At 38.8% G+C, this 21,029-nt stretch overlaps 1 protein-coding gene across 1 annotated transcript in view; it reads left to right on the forward strand.

The window, feature by feature from the left end:
- Positions 1-21,029, forward strand: part of daam2 (dishevelled associated activator of morphogenesis 2) — a 168,774-nt gene that overhangs the window by 132,642 nt on the left and 15,103 nt on the right. The window contains exons 7-16 of the mRNA XM_042774552.1: positions 6,068-6,401; positions 7,560-7,670; positions 7,762-7,865; positions 8,029-8,095; positions 8,252-8,369; positions 14,553-14,691; positions 17,429-17,487; positions 17,562-17,746; positions 18,023-18,322; positions 18,506-18,613. Of these exons, the coding sequence (XP_042630486.1) occupies positions 6,068-6,401; positions 7,560-7,670; positions 7,762-7,865; positions 8,029-8,095; positions 8,252-8,369; positions 14,553-14,691; positions 17,429-17,487; positions 17,562-17,746; positions 18,023-18,322; positions 18,506-18,613 (1,525 nt within the window). The remainder of the gene's footprint in view (positions 1-6,067; positions 6,402-7,559; positions 7,671-7,761; positions 7,866-8,028; positions 8,096-8,251; positions 8,370-14,552; positions 14,692-17,428; positions 17,488-17,561; positions 17,747-18,022; positions 18,323-18,505; positions 18,614-21,029) is intronic.

A 21,029-nucleotide genomic window follows, 5' to 3' on the forward strand; every position in this document is an offset into this window, starting at 1 on the left:
ACAAACAATCTGCTATATTTATGGATAATAATGACTTATACTGTGTTTTCACGCGTTGCGTTGCATCGCGCCGCATAAACATAAAACCATGTCTTTGAATGGAACATATGTGACAGTGTTGTAAATACAACCTAACCACTGATTTCTAGTTGTGTCCTCTTTTGGAAGGCCAAACAAAGTAGTTTCGCAACATGGCGCCGGCGGCAACAGCGAGAATAAAAGTTACCCCTTCTTTTTTTGCATGAACATTTGGGCGGCGTTATGCAAATCTTCCCACATAGTGATGTAGACATGTTGGGTCGTGTTTAAATGAGGCGTTTTAGGAGGGCGTGGACGAGTCTTAACTTTTATAAAGAATATCTCTTTGGATTTGAGACTAGTCTTTGCAACTTTACAGATCTTCTTTATGCACCAAGAGCTTGTAACACTCTAAAGAGAAAGGAGAAAGGAAAACTTAAAATCGCATCATATGAGCCCTTTAATATAAACTATGCAACCGTGACACAAGGCCTCTGTCTTCACACCGCTGGTCAACCCAAACAAAATGTCACTCCAAAGCAAGAGAGATTTCACAGATCGGGAAGAGTACTTTTGACAAGTCAGTGAGTAAGATGGAGGCAACATATTTATTTACCTTTGGAATTACTGAGGTAGTACAGTCGTGGCCAAAAGTTTTGAGAATTACATAAATATTGGAAATTGGAAAAGTTGCTGCTTAAGTTTTTATAATAGCAATTTGCATATACTCCAGAATGTTATGAAGAGTGATCAGATGAATTGCATAGTCCTTCTTTGCCATGAAAATTAACTTTATCCCAAAAAAACCTTTCCACTGCATTTTTCATTGCTGTCATTAAAGGACCTGCTGAGATCATTTCAGTAATCATCTTGTTAACTCAGGTGAGAATGTTGACGAGCACAAGGCTGGAGATCATTATGTCAGGCTGATTGGGTTAGAATGGCAGACTTGACATGTTAAAAGGAGGGTGATGCTTGAAATCATTGTTCTTCCATTGTTAACCAAGGTGACCTGCAAAGAAACGCGTGCAGCCATCATTGCGTTGCATAAAAATGGCTTCACAGGCAAGGATATTGTGGCTACTAAGATTGCACCTAAATCAACAATTTATAGGTTCATCAAGAACTTCAAGGAAAGAGGTTCAATTCTTGTACAGAAGGCTTCGGGGCGTCCAAGAAAGTCCAGCAAGCGCCAGGATCGTCTCCTAAAGAGGATTCAGCTGCGGGATCAGAGTGCCACCAGTGCAGAGCTTGCTCAGGAATGGCAGCAGGCAGGTGTGAGCGCAAATTTTGGGTCCATGGCCTGGAAACTTCCCAGATCTTAATCCCATTGAGAACTTGTGGTCAATCCTCAAGAGGCGGGTGGACAAACAAAAACCCACTAATTCTGACAAACTCCAAGAAGTTATTATGAAAGAATGGGTTGCTATCAGTCAGGATTCGGCCCAGAAGTTGATTGAGAGCATGCCCAGTCGAATTGCAGAGGTCCTGAAAAAGAAGGGCCAACACTGCAAATACTGACTCTTTGCATAAATGTCATGTAATTGTCGATAATGTGAAGTGCTTGTAATTATATTTCAGTACATCACAGAAACAACTGAAACAAAGATCTAAAAGCAGTTTAGCAGCAAACTTTTTGAAAACTAATATTTATGTAATTCTCAAAACTTTTGGCCACGACTGTACTTTCTGCAGTGTTTTTAGTAGGCGATTAAAATTTTTAATTTGTTATGACATGGAAAATATGATGTAACTAAACTCGCTGCGGTTCAGTTTATGGAAAGTGAAAAAATGTCACTGGAAAATATGTTCAGCTTAAGGAATGTTTTTAGCTATGTTTGGGCAGCGGTGCCCTGTTATTCTGAGGATTATTAATCTATTATTAATTAGTGGGGTTTCAATAAAGAAACAGCCAGCTTCTTCGCTCTCTTGTGCAGTTTGTACAAAATCTGATGTTCTCTCTCTCATATCCAAATATTAGGTTTCAAAATAAGGATGATATGATCTCAAAAAGTAATGTATGTTAAACTATTTTTGTAAACTTTTTTTTTTTCATATTTGTCGAAAATTTTACCCTAAATGCTTTAAGCGTTTGAATGGGTTTGTGTTTTTCTCTCTGTGCTGTGAGAAGTGTAGTAGTTGGGTCCAGTGAGCATCAATGACTGAAGGAAAATAGAGTAAAGTGCAGGAAAGGTAGCTTCAGGCAGCTCAGACGTCATCCTGTGAGGAATGGTTTGTGTTGGCCATGGCTTAAAGGGACAATGTACTACCCCACCTGTGCCCCCCACATGCTTAGCTTCCAGGGTCATTTACACACTCCTGGCTGCTCTCTCCAGATTGGTGAACTGTAACTGATACGCAATTTTTTGCCCACGTGCATGCTTTTGTTCACGTTTAGTCTGGCTGAGTGTGACTGTGAACTGGTCAGTAAGGCACTTTATCAAGGCTTAGCTTCCATTTTATTGCTTGTTTTACTGCTCATGTTTTGACTATCCCAAATGACCACTAAAGACTTTACAATGACTTTTTAAGACCAGTTAAATCACCCTAAATAGCTTTAACCTTTTAAACCACCAGATCTAATCTTCATGTGACATCTTTCCATTCTAAGAGGTTTTTTTTTTTGTTCAGCAGTCATGGGGACCTGAGCCCTGGTGACAAACCTGGACCATGTGTTGAAACAGCTTGCGCATACGAAATGCACCTTTTGATTTGTAACTTTGCATTCAGTTGCTACCTCTGAAACTTTCTACAACTTGTGTTATTTCTTTCCCTTTTTTATAGCCTTGGAAGCTATTGTGTGTCACTCTAGTGGTTTTGGAGAAAGTAGCATTTTCACAATTCAATTTATACCTGGATGCTGTCAACATTCTAGATGTGTTTCAATCTGGCATTAGTGCTATGAAATCATGTTACGGGCTTGTGTAATTGCATTACAATGCTTTACAATGGTTTGCTTCCTTTTTAAAGGGTTGGACTGTCACTGTTAATATCGGGTCATTTTCCTCACCATCTGTGCCTGTCTTCTGTGGTGTTTCACAGGGATCCATTCTGGGGCCTCTTTTGTTTTCCCTCTACAAGCTTCCCCTTAGGTTCTGTTTTTCCAAAAAAAAAAAAAACGTACTTATCATTGCTATGCTGATAATCACAACCTCAATCTTCCAATTAAACCAGGAAACCAGGAGTTTATTGTTATCCTCTGCTCCAATTTGACAATCATATACATGCTATAATAAAGAGTAGCTTCTTCCAACTTAGATCTGTGGCAAAAGTGGAACACTTCCTTCCTAGTAAGGATGTTGAAATCATGACTAATGCAATTATTTCTTTATAATTGGATTACTGTAACTCTTTTTATTTTGGCCTACTTCAAACCACCCTGTCTCAGTTACATATGGTTTAAAATGCAGCAGCCAGACTGTTCACAGGAACAAAGAAAATGGAGTATATTTCTTCTGTCCCAACCTCATTGCATTGGCTGCCTATAAAATTTAGAATTGACTTTAAGAGTCATCTTTTTGGTCTGCACAGAATGGCCCCAGTCTATTTTTGTGATCTCTTTCAGCCATACATCATACACAGCCTCTAGTAAGTTAAGATCATGTAATCAGTTTATTTGATTTGTCCCTCATTTTCACTATAATATATATTCTACAATTATATTAATTGATATAAATGCATAATTATATATTTCAAATTTTTTATATATTGGGTAACACTTTACAATAAGGTTCCATTAGTTAATGTTAGTTAATCTATTAACTAACATGAACAAACAATGAACAACACATTTATTAAAGTATTTATTAATCTTTGTTAATGTTAGTTAATAAAAATACAGTAGTTCATTGTTAGTTCATATGAATTCACAGTCCATTAACTAATGTTAACAAGCACAACTTTGGATTTTAATAATGCATTAGTAAATGCTGAAATTAACACAAACTAAGATTAATAAATGCTGTACAAGTATTGTTCATTCTTAGTTCAAGTTACCTCATATGTTTAACTAATGTTAACTAATGAACCTTATTGTGAGTGTTACTTTTTATTTTTAATTTCTTTTAAATTCTAATATTTCTCATAGTAAAGCACTTTGGATCAACCATGGTTGTGTAAAATTGTGCTCTTAAATAGAGTTTGACTGGACTCTCTAAAGTGTCACCCTCAGCAACAAGTCCTGCTTCACTGGCATTTGCAACTCCACAGCAGAGGAAAATGCTAATGAATACACTGGGTCGCAGAAACGGTGTTTAGGGGTTCATAATGGGATTATCAGATGTGGGACTGGAACTAGCTGACCTCTTTAAGGAATCAGGAAGCAGCACCTCAGTAAACAAATGTGGATTTTGTGCATCAAAGATAGTGTTCTACAAAAGAGACAGAATATTCAACTAAAAGCCCCTGTATAGACCACACATCTTAAGACTTAACACCCACTTTTTTATGTAAGCAGCCTTGCTTGCCACCATGGATGTATAATTCAAACCTTGTTCCGCAATGTGAGTTTCTTGGCTGAAAAGGAGTGTCAGTTCAGAATGGAATGTTTTCCACACTGGAATAATATGAATAAAAGTTCATGTGAAATTTTTAACTAGAATCATGAAAAGAATGAATAAAGAATCAAGGTAATGGCATCATCAATAAAGGTTTTACTAATATTTAAAATTCAAGACAACAAAGCGTTAAATGTTTGAATGCGATTTGAGACATTCACTGTTTAATGAACTATTGATAAATGTGAGATTAGATTCCAAACATCATTTCTGACTGAGGAGAGCCATATTGTATACATTTCAAATGACCCTTACAAGGTAGTGGCAGTATTTTTTTTATCAGATTATAACCCCTGGTACTAAATATATACAATGTTTATATATGAATGTACTTTGATACATATGGTATGTTTTGTTAAAAGGGTTTGGAATAAGGTGACAGATTAAGTAATCTACTTATTATGAGCCCTTTATGTACTGTAAGAAAACTGGAGTAGCAAAATAGGGCTTGACCATGAAACGGTTTGTGAACTCTTAGCATAGATTTGATGTGGAAATTGGATAAGGGGCTAATCCAGACAGTAGTGGTGGGTTGAGGAGAAAACAAATGTCTGTGGGCCAGCTATGATCTCAAGTGTACACTGCTCCCAAAGATCCAAAAAATTACAAGTCACCCAAAGATCACTGAGTCATGCTAGGTGAGCCACGTCTGCTTTGGGAAACTAAGGTTTGATCACGTTTACAGGAGATGAGGAGCCACACTATATGGGATAAGAACAGACTGATTTACTCCAGCTTAAGGGAGATGCATGTTTTTCTGTTGCCAGCAGGTGCCAAAAAAAAATAAATAAAAAAACTTGGCTAGCTTTGTCAAAACAATGCACCTACTGTATTATGATCACAGGAGATAGGTCACTGCTGCCCTTCAACTACCACCATATCCCTCTGTTGTCAGTATAGTCTTTGTGTTTGGTTAACGTGGAATATGAGTCACGTAAGGAGCAGGAATGGATTTGGTAAAAAACTCTGTTATTAGCAGACAGATGGTCTCCAAGGGTGATGTCATAGACTTTCTACACGTAAGTGTTTATGATGTGTCACTTGATTGGATACTCTTGAGAAGGGGTTAATGACATGAATGACCTTAATCTGAATAATGAGTCCTGGATTTAGCTCAATATGATGAACGTGAGGATTCATGCTCATTCTGCATTTACAAGTTTTCATTGTTGACTTGTTCAGTATACTTTTTTATGTGTTATTTTTTTATGCAGCTGAGTACATTATGAAGCCATCTGGGACTTTTGCCAAGACGTCTGCAAATCAGAATGTTTTCACAAGAGAAGTTTTAAAGATAGTTCCTTCTGGTTTTACCAAATAGTTTAGGCCCTGTTCTAAAGTTCATATTGCCCTGACAAACACCAACTTTTTGGTTAGTTTTGTTGGATCAGTGTGCCATTTTTAAGGACAGTGTGGCAATGATAGTTATGTTTCCTGACATTGTAGGCATTGGAAAAGCCAACCTCACAAACCTATGATGAATCTCCCTTCAGGTTTGTGACGCGCTTCATTGAGTTGGATGGCTTGACGTGTCTTCTGAACTTCCTGAAGAGCATGGACTATGAAACCTCAGAGAGCCGTATACATACATCCATCATTGGCTGCATAAAAGCCTTGATGAACAACTCCCAAGGCCGTGCCCATGTACTGGCCCACCCGCAGAGCATCAACACTATCTCCCAGAGCCTCCGCCAGGACAACATCAAGACCAAAGTGGCTGTGTTGGAGATCCTGGGCGCTGTTTGCTTGGTGCCCGACGGGCATAGGAAAGTATTACAGGGAATGGCACACTACCAGAAGTATGCTGCAGAGAGGACTCGCTTCCAGGTATAGTTGCTTTTAATGAGAGATTTGTAAGAAAGCAATTGAGCATTGAATGCAACATATATAGGGTGATTTGTCTTTACTGTGTGTTTATTCATGTGTAGTTGCCTGGCAACAACAAATGTCAGTTTTTGAAATGATAGCTTTTAAGTCAAGTCACCTTTATTTATATAGTGCTTTTAACAATACAGATTGTGTCAAATCACTTTACAGTATTAAATAGGAAAATAGTGTGACAATAATGCAAAATGACAATAGTAAACACTCGATTTTCAGTTAAAAGCAGTTCATCATTGAATTCAGTGATGTCATCATCCAGCTCAGTTCAGTTTAAATAGTATCAAGGAACCAAAACTCCATCTGTGACAGAATGGAGAAAAAAACCTTCGGAGAAACCAGGCTCAGTCGGGGGGCCAGTTTCCTCTGGCCAGACGAAACCAGCAGTTCAATTCCAGGCTGCAGCAAAGTTACATTGTGCAGAGGAGAAGCATGGTTGATTCCTAGTGACCCAATAGATCTCTGAGCACTCTTGACAGAATAAGCACCATAAGCAGGCATTAACAACCCATTCCAGAGTAATATCAGAAATAATTCTGCTTACATAAAAACCTGTCTCTACTGACTTTAAAACTGTCATTTATAGTCCTTAGCACGGTGGCTCAGTGGGTAGCACTGTTGCCTCACAACAAGAAGGTCCCTGGTTCGAGTCCCGGCTGAGCTAGGATACCTTTCTGTGTGGAGTTTGCATATTCTCCCTGTGTCTTGGGTTTCCTCCGGTATACAGTATAGGACAGTACACAGTAGGTGAATTGGACAAAGTAAATTGGCTATAGTGTGTGAGTGAGTGTGTCCCAGCACTGGGGTTGCATGAGTTGGGTTGGGTTGTGGCAGGAAGGGCGTCCGGCATAAAACATGTGCCAAATTGGTTGTGTGGATCACTCAGCTTGTGGCGACCCCTGATAAACAAGAAAGAGAGTCGTTCACACATATCAGACAAATAGCTCTGAAGTACACACAAAAATATAACTTTACAAAAGTTACTTGTAGCAAGTTGCTTAGATAATAATGCAGTACTCTGATTGGAAAAAAATATATTTGGTGAAAATTTTTTTAATTAGAATTTGTTATTAATTATATATTTTTGTATTTCTTTTTACTCAGTCTCTTTTGAACGAGCTGGACAGAAGCACGGGACACTACAGGGATGAAGTAAATCTGAAGACAGCCATCATGTCATTCATAAACGCTGTGCTGAATGCTGGGGTTGGAGAGGTCAGCTGATGACAGAATTTCCCTAAAATTTAAAAATGTGCATGATATATATACATTATTGACATGATGATTTCCTCTATTTCTCTCAAAGGACAGTCTAGAGTTTCGCCTTCATCTTAGGTATGAGTTTCTGATGTTAGGAATTCAGCCAGTCATCGAGAAGCTGAGATCACATGATAATGCCACACTTGACAGGTACAGAACAATAGGATGTTAAAATGGGCGTCATTTTCCACCTAACAATAAGTATATGCATCATACCACTGCTTCTAATAGAAAGGCTGTGTGTGTGTGTGTGTGTGTTTGTTTGTGTGTTGATCTGTGTGTGTGTGTGTGTGTGTTTGTTTGTTTGTTTCAGACATCTGGACTTTTTTGAGATAGTGCGGAATGAGGATGAGTTAGAACTGGCCAAATGCTTTGACACTGTAAGATCTTTTACCTATATGCATCATATAATGTCCTTAAATTTAAAGGGCATTTATTATATACAGAACAGCATGGTATTATTAGATTTGTTTACAAGGCTCCTGACTTCATGTGTGTCCTATTTAGGAAAAATTAATGTATGTTTTTTTGTTCAGACACACGTGGACACCAAGAGTGCTGGCCAGATGTTTGAGCTGATCAAGAAGAAACTGAGCAACACAGATGCTTACCCACACCTTCTATCTGTCTTACAGCACTGCCTCCAAATGCCATGTAAGTATAATATGTTAGTATATATATATACTGTATATATATAGTATAATTTGTGTTTCAAACAGTCTTTGTGGTTGGAGCATGTCTGTGATGCCTTAAAATTATGTCTTTGTAGGAAGCTACTAGGTTTGGAACAGACTACTGTACATGTTTGTGTTTTGTATAATTTCCTTTGTATTTAATTACAACCATCCCTGCATTCCACAGATAATGAAGTCAAGTCACCTTTATTTATATAACGCTTTATACAATACAGATTGTGTCAAAGCAGCTTTACAGAATTAGACAGGAAAAACATGTGCTGATAATGCAAGAGGACAATAGATAACAGTCAGTTTATCAGTTAAAGTCAGTTCATTGTTGATTCAGTGATGTCATCGTCCAGCTCAGTTCGGTTCTCTTCCAATAGTGTCTGTGTAGTCAAGTCAAGTCAAGTCAAGTCACCCTTATTTATATAGCGCTTTAAACAAAATAGATTGTGTCAAATCTACTGAACAACATTAATTAGGAAAACAGTGTGTCAATAATGCAAAATGACAGTTAATGGCAATTCATCATTGAATTCAGTGATGTCATCATCCAGCTCAGTTCAGTTTAAATAGTATCTTTGCAATCATTTGCAATCAAGTCAACAATATCGCTGTAAATGAAGTGTCCCCAACTAACCAAGCCAGAGGCGACAGCGGCAAGGAACCAAAACTCCATCGGTGACAGAATGGAGAAAAAACCTTGGAGCCTGGGAGAAACCAGGCTCAGTTGGGGGGCCAGTTCTCCTCTGGCCAGACGAAACCAGGAGTTCAATTCCAGGCTGCAGCAAAGTCAGATTGTGCACAGTACAAAACATTACAAATCACGTCCTGTCCCGGTGGTCGTCTGAGACAAGATCTTTACAGGGGATTTGTATCTGGGGCTCATCTAGTTGTCCTGGTCTCCACTGTCTTCCAGGGCTGTAGAGGTCCTTTCTAGGTGCTGATCCTTCATCTGGTCTGGATACGTACTGGATCTGGGTGACTGCAGTGACCATCTGATCTGGATACAGTCTGGATCTGGTGGCTACGGCAACCTCGGAATAAGAGAGAAAAAGACTAATATTAGCGTAGAGGCCATTCTTCTAACGATGTAGCAAGTACATTGGGTATTATGGGAAGTGTTCCCGTTTCGGTTTACCTAATTAATGCAGCCTAAAAATCCTTTAATGGATTTGGATATTATAAGCATATTAGTTATGTTATGTGTAAGCCAGGTTAAAGAGATGGGTCTTTAATCTAGATTTAAACTGCAAGAGTGTGTCTGCCTCCCAAACAATGTTTGGTAGGTTATTCCAGAGTTTAGGCGTTAATAGGAAAAGGATCTGCCTCCCGCAGTTGATTTTGATATTCTTGGTATTATCAAATTGCCAGAGTTTTTTTAGATATATTTTTAAGATGGAAAAATGCAGTTTTATAAATGCTAGAAATGTGGCTTTCAAAGCAAAGATTATCAAATAGCACCCCTAGGTTCCAAACTGATGACAAAGAATTTACAGAGCACCCATCGAGTCTTAGACAGTGTTCTAGGTTATTACATGCAGAGGTTTTAAGTCCGATAATTAACACCTATGTTTTTTTCAGAATTTAGCAGTAAGAAATTAATTGTCATCCAGTTTTTTATATCGACTATGCATTCCCTTAGTTTTAAAAATTGGTATGTTTCGCGGGGCCACAAAGTTATATAGAGCTGAGTGTCATCAGCATAACAGTGAAAGCTAACACTGTGTTTCCTGATGATATCTCCCAAGCGTAATATGTTAAGCATGAAAAGTAACAGCCCTAGTACTGAGCCTTGAGGTACTCCATACTGCACTTGTGATCGATACCCTCCGACCTCTCCATTCACTGCTACGAATTGATTGGTCCAATAAGTATGATTTGAACCATGATAATGCACTTCTACTAATGCCAACAAAGTTTTCTAGTCTATGCAAAAGAATGTTGTGGTCAATAGTGTCGAACGCAGTGCTAAGATCCACTAGTTACACACATTAACTAGTTCTTTGGGATCAAGTTGTGTTTTTTTAATGAGAGGCTTAATAATAGCTAGTTTGAAAGTTTTAGGGACATATCCTAATTACAATGATGAATTAATAGTCAGAAGAGGATCTATGACTTCTGGATGCACCTCTTTTAGGAGCTTAGATGGAATAGGGTCTAACATACATGTTGTTGGTTTAGATGATTTAACAAATTTATACAATTCTTCCTCTCTTATAGTAGAGAATGAGTGGAATTGTTCCTCAGGGGATCTATAGCACATTATCTGATGCGATACTGTAGCTGACGAATGCATGGTTACAATTTAATCTCTAATAGTATCGATCTTAGAAGTAAAGTAGTTCATAAAGTCATTACTATTGTGCTTTTGGGAAATGTCAACACCTATTGATGCTTTATTTTTTGTTAATGTAGCCACTGTATTGAATAAATACCTCGGGTTATGTTTGTTTTCTTCTAAAAGAGACTAAAATTAATCAGATCTAGCAGTTTTTAATGCTTTTCTGTAGGATAGGGTACTTTCCTGCCAAGCAGTACAAAATAGTTTTGTTTTCCTCCAGATTTGCTCCTTTTTGGGGGCTGCTCTCTTTAGGGTGCGAGTGTGCTCATTATACCACGGTGTCAGACTGTTTTCCTTAATCTTCTTTAAGTGTAAAGGAGCAACCGTATATAAATGCTAGAAAAGAGAGAGTCCATAGTTTCTGTTACATCATCAAGTTGTTCTGAGCTATTGGATAAGCGGAGGAATTGAGATAAATCAGGAAGATTACTTACAAAGCAATCTTTTGTGGTAGAAGTGATGGTTCTACCATAATTGTAACAAGGATTAGAATTTACAGTTTTAGCTATTTGAAGTTTGCACAATCATCGCTTGGCTGCATAATTTCAGCACCATCAACATCTTCAATTCCGTGTGACAGTATTAAATCTAGAGTATGATTTAGACAATGAGTAGGTCCTGTTATATGTTGTTTAACCCCAATAGAGTTCAAAATGTATATGAATGCTGATCCCAATGCATCTTTTTCATTATCAATTTCACCAACAATTAAACTTTATCTGCATCCAGCACTAACTTGGATATAAAATCAGCAAATTCATTAATAAATTCTGTATGGTGCCCTGGCGGCCTGCATAGAGTAGCCAGTACAAACATCACAGAGGATTTATCATTAACACTTGTTTCTCTGGATAATGTTATATAAAGCACCATTACTTCAAATGAGTTATACCTGAAGCTGCCCTTTGAGAAATACTGAAAATATTGTTATAAATTTTATTCAAACTTTAGCTCAACTTAATGCAAAGGCTTGAATGGGTCCTGCTGTAGTGATTTTAGCAGGTCCCAGGAGGGTATAGAGGGAGGCCGGGAAGGATTTAACCTCCTGGCCCTTCTAAGGAACCTGATGACGAGGTTGTGCTTACCTAAAGAGTTCTCATTCACGGGGTCATGGTACGCAGCAATAGCAGCAACCTGGACTTTGAGGGGTTGAGGGAGACAGCCTTCACTCCAGCACTTGCTGCAGAACAACTGGTAGTGAGAGGTCTCTGGAGAAGCAAACAGGTCTACCTGAGCGGCTATGAACCGTCTCCAAATCAGCTGGATCGTCAGGGGATGGAGTCGCTATTCTCCCGGGAGCATTGCTCGAGACAGCCCGTCGGCTGCACGGTTGAGCAGGCCCAGAATGTGAACAGCACGAAGTGACCTCAGAACCTTCCGACTCCAAAGAAGGAGGTGGCGGGTGAGTTGCGACATGCGACGGGAGCGCAGACCACCTTGTCGGTTGATGTACGCAACGGTCGCTGTGTTGTCCATTCGGACCAGCACGTGCTTGCCTCATAAGTGACTTTTGAGATGGTTCAAGGCAAGGTGAGAACTGCTGGACCAGGTTCTCGACCGCGTTGCTGAAGAGGCCAGTCTGGGACACAGGGGCATTAAGGGACCGATCTTTGTCGGCGTCCCTCATTTCAACCAGACTCAGCCAGAGATGGTGCTCCTGGACCCCAAGCGTGGACATCGCATGACACAGAGAACACGCGGTGACCTTCGTCACTCAGAGCGCGAGTTCAGTGCCAGTTCAGAGTTCTTTCAGAACTTCTGGATCATGACCAACCTCGTTCAGGTCCTTCAGTGCCTTGGCCTGGTGCACCTGCAGTACCGCCATAGCGTGTAAGGCGGAAGCAGCTTCCCCGCAAGCCATATAGGCACTGCTGGTTAGACCAGAGGAATGCCTATTGACTCGGGAAGGAAGCACTGGGTCTCCCGACAGGGGGTATTGCAGCCTGAAGTGCGCAAGTGCCACTCGACTTGGGAATGACCACCGCTGAAGCACCATCTCGCCAACACACAAAGCTTCCGAGAGCGTGCTGAACTTGTAGTTCACAGCAGACACAGTTGAGCAGAACGATACTAACGCTCGGCAGTATAATTTTATACTTAATACAATAGGCCACTGGTAGTCAATGCAGATCAGCCAGAATAGGTGTGATGTGGGCAGAATGCTTAGTGCGAGTGAGAATACGAGTGGCTGAATTTTGAAAATACTGTAATTTAGCAATGGAGGTAGCTGGTAAACCAATGAAAAGGGCATTACAGTAATCGAGACGAGATGAAACAAAAGTATGGATGAGAGTTTCTGCATCATTGGCACTAATGAAAGAACGGAGCTGGACAATTCATCGTAAATGAAAGAAAGCTGATTCAGTGAGAGAGTTGATATGAGACTGGAATGAAAGAGAGGAGTCAAACATAACACTGAGATTTCTGACGATACTAGATGGAGCAATTAGAGTGCCAGTGATATTGCAAGTAAAGTCAGCTGGAACTTTGGTGGTAAGTGATGGGGTACCAATAATGTTGATCTCAGTTTTATCCATATTAAGTTTCAGAAAATTAGAGTTAAGCAATGTTTTTATATCCTGCACGCAAACAGAAATTTTATCAGTTTGGGTGGATAGGGAAGGCCTGCATGATGTGTAAATTTGAATGTCATCAGCATAAAAATGATAGCTAAAGCCATGACACTGTAGTATTTGACCCAATGGTAAAATATAAATAATAAACAGCAAAGGCCCAAGAACGGAATCCTGGGGGATGCCTTGTTTCAGTGGGGCAGTAGGGGATCTAAAATCCAGAACAGAGATGTAAAACTGTCTATCACATAGGTAGAGCAGTACCAGATATACCCACAGCCGAAAGACGAGAGATAAGAAAATCATAAGTGATGGTATTTAAGGCAGAGCTGAGATCGAGTAGCAGAAGTAAAGACAGAGAGCCAGTGTCACAAGAGAATAATAAATCGTTCACTACCTTTACAAGGGACTGTTTTCTACTTATTTTATTATTTGCTATTTATTCTCTCACTTTTATATTGTAGATTTAAAGAATTAGAAATTACTTGTTTGTTATGTGTGGTGCTGTGTTTTGTGTGTTGAAGCTGCCGTGAAAAGGAAAGGATCAATAAAGTATAAATCAATCAGTCAAATAAGGAGCTATAGCACCAATGCCATACAAATAACTCATTAAGTACCTGTATAGTTCTTTAAAGGTTTTCTAACTCTCTCTTAATCTCTTAGTTTAGTTGGGGAAAGGATTAAAAACGGCATTAAAATACAGTGTATTTCCTGAAGATAACATGCTTCTCCACCTTTTTGGCCCCAAGGCCACCTATAAGGAAATATTCCAGGGCCTCCACACAAGACTTTTTGACCTCAGAAAAGCATAAAAGTGATTTAAAACAGCTTTTGCCATTATATTAAATTCCCATTCATAGCAAACATATGAGAGTGGAGTAACATATCTAAAATCAAAGGAGGAGAATTTGGTTCATCTTATGGTTCTACATAGCACCATTTGACAAAGGTGCTGTATAGCAACTTTAAAGATAGTTAAAGTAGTTTCCCTATGATTACAAGCCAAATAACTACTTTTAGTGCTATTTAGCACCATTTTTGTTTAGAGTATATTCATATGATATGTACATGCTCCAAGAATACCATTTAATTATCTTGTTAGATGTCCAGAAAAAGCATGTTGTTACCATGACATCATATTCCAAAAAAAAATGTATAGAACTTTTGTAGTAATTTGTGTAGAAAGCAGTAAAATTATAACTAATCAAGTTTATTTTTGACACTTGTAAAATGTTTTCAGATAAACGTGGTGCAGGCAGTATACAGCAGTGGCAACTTTTAGACCGCATCCTTCAGCAAATTGTTCTTCAAGATGAAAAGGGAGAAAATCCAGATGTTTCACCCCTGGACAATTTCAACGTTAAGAACATCATTAGAATGTAAGTGCCCAACTCATAACACTTTCAGTTCAAAACACATTTTGAAGTCGTGGCCTAATGGATAGAGAGTCAGAGTCTCAGGTCTGGCAGGAATTGTCAGTGGGGGGAGTGAATAACCAGTGCTCTCTCCACCTTCAGTACCACAACTGAGGTGAGACCCTTGAGCAAGGCCCCCAATTGCTCCCCAGGCGCCGCAGCATTGGCTGCCCATTGCTGTGTGTGTTCACGGTGTGTGTGCTCACTACTGTGTGTGTGCAATTGGATGGGTTAAAATGCAGAGCACAAATTCCGAGTTTGGGTCGCCATACTTCGCCACACATCATTTCACTTTCACTTTCATTGTGCACATGATTTTAACCATTGAATGTTCAAATAATAATACTCCTCATGAAAAGTTAACTAGTTTATTAGTGTTGAGTAATAATTTTGAGACCAGAAAGCCTTGATGAGCTCTTGGATTCTCTTTATTTCTTCTCACTGCCCGCTGTAGAGATTCTAAAATGTTTTGTGCTCAATGAACTGCAAAGCTGTATTGTGGCACACTGATGGGATTTGGAACTGCTAACATGGAAGTCAATGGAAGACAGTTGGCCAAAATGGAAACTCGTATCAAACCACTTTAAACATTTTGAAAATTTTAAAGGAAGATGCAGAACTCTAAATTTTTAACACTGGTATTGCTGAATGTGCATAAGAATGTTGAATTTCAGGCCATGTGCTTACCACAGGTGTCCAACAGTTCTCTGGGCAGGATTTTTTTTTCTTTTTTTTTTCGTTGGATCATTTATCACCTCAGATAAACTCTCGCTATCATTCACCCAACTTTCCACACCTCTATTCTGTAATTTTACCATTGCAGTATCAGCAGTCTTTGCTCCTTTCTTGGCATGTTTGCTCCTTTCTTGGTATCTCTGGGTCATCATATTTGCTTATCATCTACACACAGTCCAGATAAACGTTTATGCACATTCATGTACCCTATTTCCACCAGTGTGCCAAAAGAGGTTAACGGTGGCTTTGGAAACTGTAAGCACAAGGAAACCTACTACTAGCAAACATATTTTTTGTCTGCTCATGCTTACCTATAATGTGTAACTCTTTCCAGTTGCAAAAATTACCTTAGTGCAGTGATTTTCAAACCTGGTCCTGGGGACCCACCACTCTGCACATTTTGTGTGTTCCTCTTATTTAACACAGCTTATTCAGATCATCAGCTCATTAGGAGAGAGCTCCATGAAGTAAACTGAGTGTGTCAGATAAGAGAGACAGATACAAAATGTACAGAGCAGTGGGTCCCCAGGACCAGGATTGAAAACCACTGCCTTAGTGAAACAGAGATGTAATGTATTGGTTGCATTTAAGATATCTTGGGCAATTATGTTTCTTTAACCAGTTAAGGAGCAAGTTGACCAAACAAACAGCTAAAATAATAATTGTCATTTCCAGTGTTGGCTTGTAGCTGGCAATTAATTATATTACCTGAATGATGTCAGTCTGACTACAAAAGATTCAAACCTGTTTTTTGAAGTAAAAAATATTCTTCAATAAGTATAATGCAGTAAATCCTCTACAGCAGTGGTTCTCAACCACATTACTGGAGGACCCCCATCACTGCACATTTTGCATGTCTCCTTAATCAAACACAACGATTCAGGTCACCTGCTCATTAGTAGAGATTCACAGACTTGAAATGGATGTGTCAGACAAAGGAGACATGCAAAATGTGCAGTGTTGGGGGTCTTCCAGGAATGTGGTTGAGAACCAGTGCTCTACAGTATGTGAAACTGCATCTTTATCCTCTTTTCCTATTTTCTTAATAGTCATATATACTGTATCTTTCATTGTCTTCTCCAGTGCTGGCACTAAATGTTACAGTATCTGTATTTCATTTTCCTCTTTCTGCAGCTATGGAAAGCAGCGCATGTCAAGGTGTCACTTTAGATTCTCCCTTAAACCTCAAACAATATCCACTTACAAAAAGATTCACAACCAGACTAAACTAACATTTTTTTTAATATATATATATATATATATATATATATATATATATATATATATGTATATATATACTGTATATATATATATATATATATATATATATATATATATCTATATATATATAATGTGTTATTAAAAATCGTCCCCAACTGTATGTCATTGCTTTGATTTAAGAGTGGCCCCTTTGGTTTAAAGACCCCATGAATTGGCTTGATGACAAGTTTTCTTTTGTATGTTGCCATTACAGCCAGACTAGAAACCACATAGCAAACCCACACTTGACAGCTTGTACCGTGGATGAAACCAATGAAGGCAACTTCAAAATTAATCAAATTAATCACATTTCTACTTTCCTTTTAATCAGTTCATGTTTTGGAAAATAAACTGATGAACCATAATTTGGCCCTTTTTATTACTAGTTCAAAGAAGGTTGTATTTATAGTTAAGAGGGACATTCTCATTCTGAAGAGTATTTTATTGGATAAAAATTATATACACATCTGTGGACAAGACAATTCATCAATCTGTTTGGTCTGTTTGGTCTCATAAAAGCTAACTACTAAACAGAGAACTTTCATGTGGTCTTTATTGTTGGCTTTTGTTTTTGATAATAGTTGACAAATAACAAACAGTAAATAAATCAATAAATGATTGAGGTAAGTGTGGAAAATAGGGCAAAATAAATTTTATAACCCTGTGTATTTGATTGCAACATAATGAGACTTCATTCCGTCTACAGGCTTGTCAACGAGAATGAAGTCAAACAGTGGAGAGACCAAGCCGAGAAGTTCAGAAAAGGTAAAAGTGCACACTGACTTGCATAACTGAGCCTGGGTGAACTTATTTAATGATAACGCATGTGTGTTTTTTAGAGCATGTAGAGCTGATGGCTCGGCTGGAAAGGAAAGCAAGGGAGTGTGACACCAAGACACAAGAGAAGGAGGATATGATGAAGACACTCAACAAGATGAAGGACAAACTACAGAAAGAAGGAGTGGAGTTGCGCTCTGCCAGGGAGCAAGTATTAGACCTCTCCTCGCGAATTAGCGACATTTCAGTGAGTTCACCATCTGTCACTTTCTGGTGTGCTGTACTGCAGTTGTATGATTTACTTTGATAAGTAGAACAATTATGATTTACTTTGATATGCATAAGTAGAACAATTGCACAATAATGTTAGAATTTACTTGTTGATGTTTTATTGCATTATTTAGTAAGAGATGCTTAAGGAGAAGCTGTTTTGGTTAAGCATGAGTTAGTTGTGATGGTTTATACATTGCAGCAAATTTGTCTAACATGTTTTACGCGAATTATTTGATCTTTTTCACTTTAAAGTGGTGGAGTTCATTTACCCATTCCCCCTCCGCTTCCTGGAAGCCCGATGGCTCCTCCTCCACCACCTATGATGATGGATAGCTTCCCTCCTCCTCCACCTATTGCTTTCTCCAGCCCACCCCCACCACCTCCTCCACCTCCCCCGGGGGGTCCTCCACCCCCACCTGGGGCCCCACCCATCATTTCTGGGGTTCCACCTCCACCTGGACCTGCTTCCATTAGCTCCACAACCAGCCTGCACACAAAGAGCATCCCCCAACCTTCACAACCACTCAAATCCTTTAACTCTTCCAAAATTGCAGACTTAAAACACCTCTTTTTTTATTGCAGTCTTAAAATACCTCATAATACAAAGTATTATACTTTATCTGAGATTTAATTTTGTATTTATGTATGTATTAAGTTATTTATTTTTTTCAAATTTTCTGATACTATCCCTTCATTACAGTCATCTTTCCTGATCATCTTCCTGTTTTTTCAGAACAAGATCACTGGTACCATCTGGTTTGAGATTGATGACAGAAGAGCCTTTAAAGTTCTAGACCTAAAGGACATTGAGAAGATGTTTTCAGCTTACCAGAGGCAGCAAGTATGCAAGTGTGACACACAATAGTCACATCTCAGCTGTGCTTAAATCCCAAACAAATAATTTTTGCTTTCAATATCAGTCAGATATTTCTAGAATAACTTCTGGAATGATCTTCTGAAATAACAGCTGTACTGACATTCTTCTGCATGTTTGTGAAATGTGTTTGTGTGTGTGAAAGAGAGAGCAAGAGGGAGAGAGAGTATTTGGAACCTCAGGCTTTTCAGTAGTGACTAAGCAGCTGTTCTTTGCTGAATGGCATGTAATAGATGCTTTAGTGCTTTAAGCATGAAGTAGTATCTTAGTGCATTTAGAGCAGAAATGCTGCAGATATGTTCTCAGACCCAATATCAGCAAAAGTCAAACAGTGATTCAAACGCAGTAGCCAAAGTTTCTTCAGTGTTTTACAAGAGATTCTGGGGCCTGTGAGACTGTATGCTGTGGTCAGCTCTGGCTGAGTCTTCTGCTGCTTCAATTGTTAACGTCTGCATGTCTTCCAATGTTTTTGTTCTTTCTCTGCTACTGTACCACTGCCTGGCCAGGAGCTGCTCTCTAACCAATCCTTTAAGCAGGTGAGTGGTTGCTCCAATCAAAGCTACTGTACTACCAGAACAGGGTCAGAAATTAACTTTTCTATTAAGGGGCAATACAATATTTACCCCCTGGAATATTTTTATTTTCACCTTTGTAGAGGCAGTTTTTATAATTGCCTAATTAAATGTGTATGTGTTATCTTTTATGTAAATTGCTTAATTTTTTACCAGTTACTTCAGTCAGAATACTACAGACTGTTACAAAACAATTTTATTAACATCAACAAAAAGTCATCTTTACATGCAATGGTGGAACAGAAACTGTATCTGACATGGCATTTATGTTTATTTACACAGACATTTTAATTCTTAAAGTTGACATACATGTATTTACACAATTACATAATCTAAATAGCCTACATGAAGTATTTAAGTTGTAAAAAAAAACATTACAGGGTAGGGCTGCAATATTATTACAAACACATTATTGTCAATTATTGTTCTTGATATTGTAATAATTATCATTAATGTTGATTAATATAATAAATAAAAAAATCTGTGATTAGGGAAACTGTAATATTCTGGCTACACGGTCATAACAAGCAAGGGACCATTTATGAATTAGTTTATTGCTTTTTACACATTAGAAAATCAAAATAATAATAGCATGACAAACAGAATGGTTATTCAAACTGGGAATAAATTATATACAGAAATTTAACCAAGCAAAGAAAGTTCACTGAATGATGACTGAAGCTTTTAATGACAGTCTAGTGCAACCCTAAGGTTGTGGGTTTGAGTTACTGCAGAAAATCACTGAAGCTGTCTTCACTGCAATCTATTACTTGCATAATATCTGTACTTTGTTGTTTATGATGAAAGAATTTTTCAAGAGAATCAAGAGAGTGGAGAAAAAACAGCATTCAGAATTCAGAATTCAATGCCGCAATAAATGGAAGTCGTGGCCTAGTGGTTAGCCCGGCCCCTCAGCAACCCTAAGGTTGTGGGTTTGAGTCTCGGGCCGGCAATACCACGACTGAGGTGCCCTTGAGCAAGACACCGAACCCCCAACTGCTCCCCGGGCGCTGCAGCATAAATAACTGCCCAGTGCTCCTGGTGTGTGTTCACGGTGTGTGTGTTCACTGCTGTGTGTGTGCACTTTGGATGGTTTAAATGCAGAGCACGAGTTCTGAGTATGGGTCACCATACTTGGCTGTATGTCACGTCACTTTCACTTTTAAAAAGAAAATTGATGCAACATGAGCAAATCTAAAAATAAAGCAACAAACAACACTTATTAATAATTTTTTCTATCTATCCCCCCCCCCTTTAATTAATTTGGCATTCATCATTCAAAAAAAAAAAAAAAAAAAAAAAGGCAGCTGTGGCCTAATGGTTAGAGATTTGGACTTGTAACCTGAAGGTCGCAGGTTCGAGTCTCGGTGCTGGCAGGAGTTGTAGGTGGGAGGGAGTGAATGAACAGTGCTCTCTTCCATCCTCAATACCCATGGCTGAAGTGCCCTTGAGCAAGGCACTTAACCCCCAGGTGCTAGATATATAGCTGCCCACTGCTCTGGGTGTGTGTTCACGGTGTGTTCACTTCTCACTGCTGTGTGTGTGCACTTGGATGGGTTAAATGCAGAGCACCAATTCCGAGTATGGGTTACCATGCTTGGCAAGTGTCACGACTTTCTTTTTTTTTTTCATTCATTTTTGTAAAATCTGGATGCATTTTTGCCCCAAGCCCCCGTTAATTTCCGACCCTGCACCAGAACCTTAAGCCAAGCATACAGCTACCATAGTTAATCCAACCAACTGGAAATTATAAATCCAAAAATAATTTTTCTCACCCATGTTGTTCTCTAGGTGACTTCTGTTTTTGTCAA

The sequence above is a fragment of the Cyprinus carpio genome, chromosome A17 (genome assembly GCF_018340385.1).
Source record: "Cyprinus carpio isolate SPL01 chromosome A17, ASM1834038v1, whole genome shotgun sequence".
Taxonomy (NCBI): domain Eukaryota; kingdom Metazoa; phylum Chordata; class Actinopteri; order Cypriniformes; family Cyprinidae; genus Cyprinus; species Cyprinus carpio.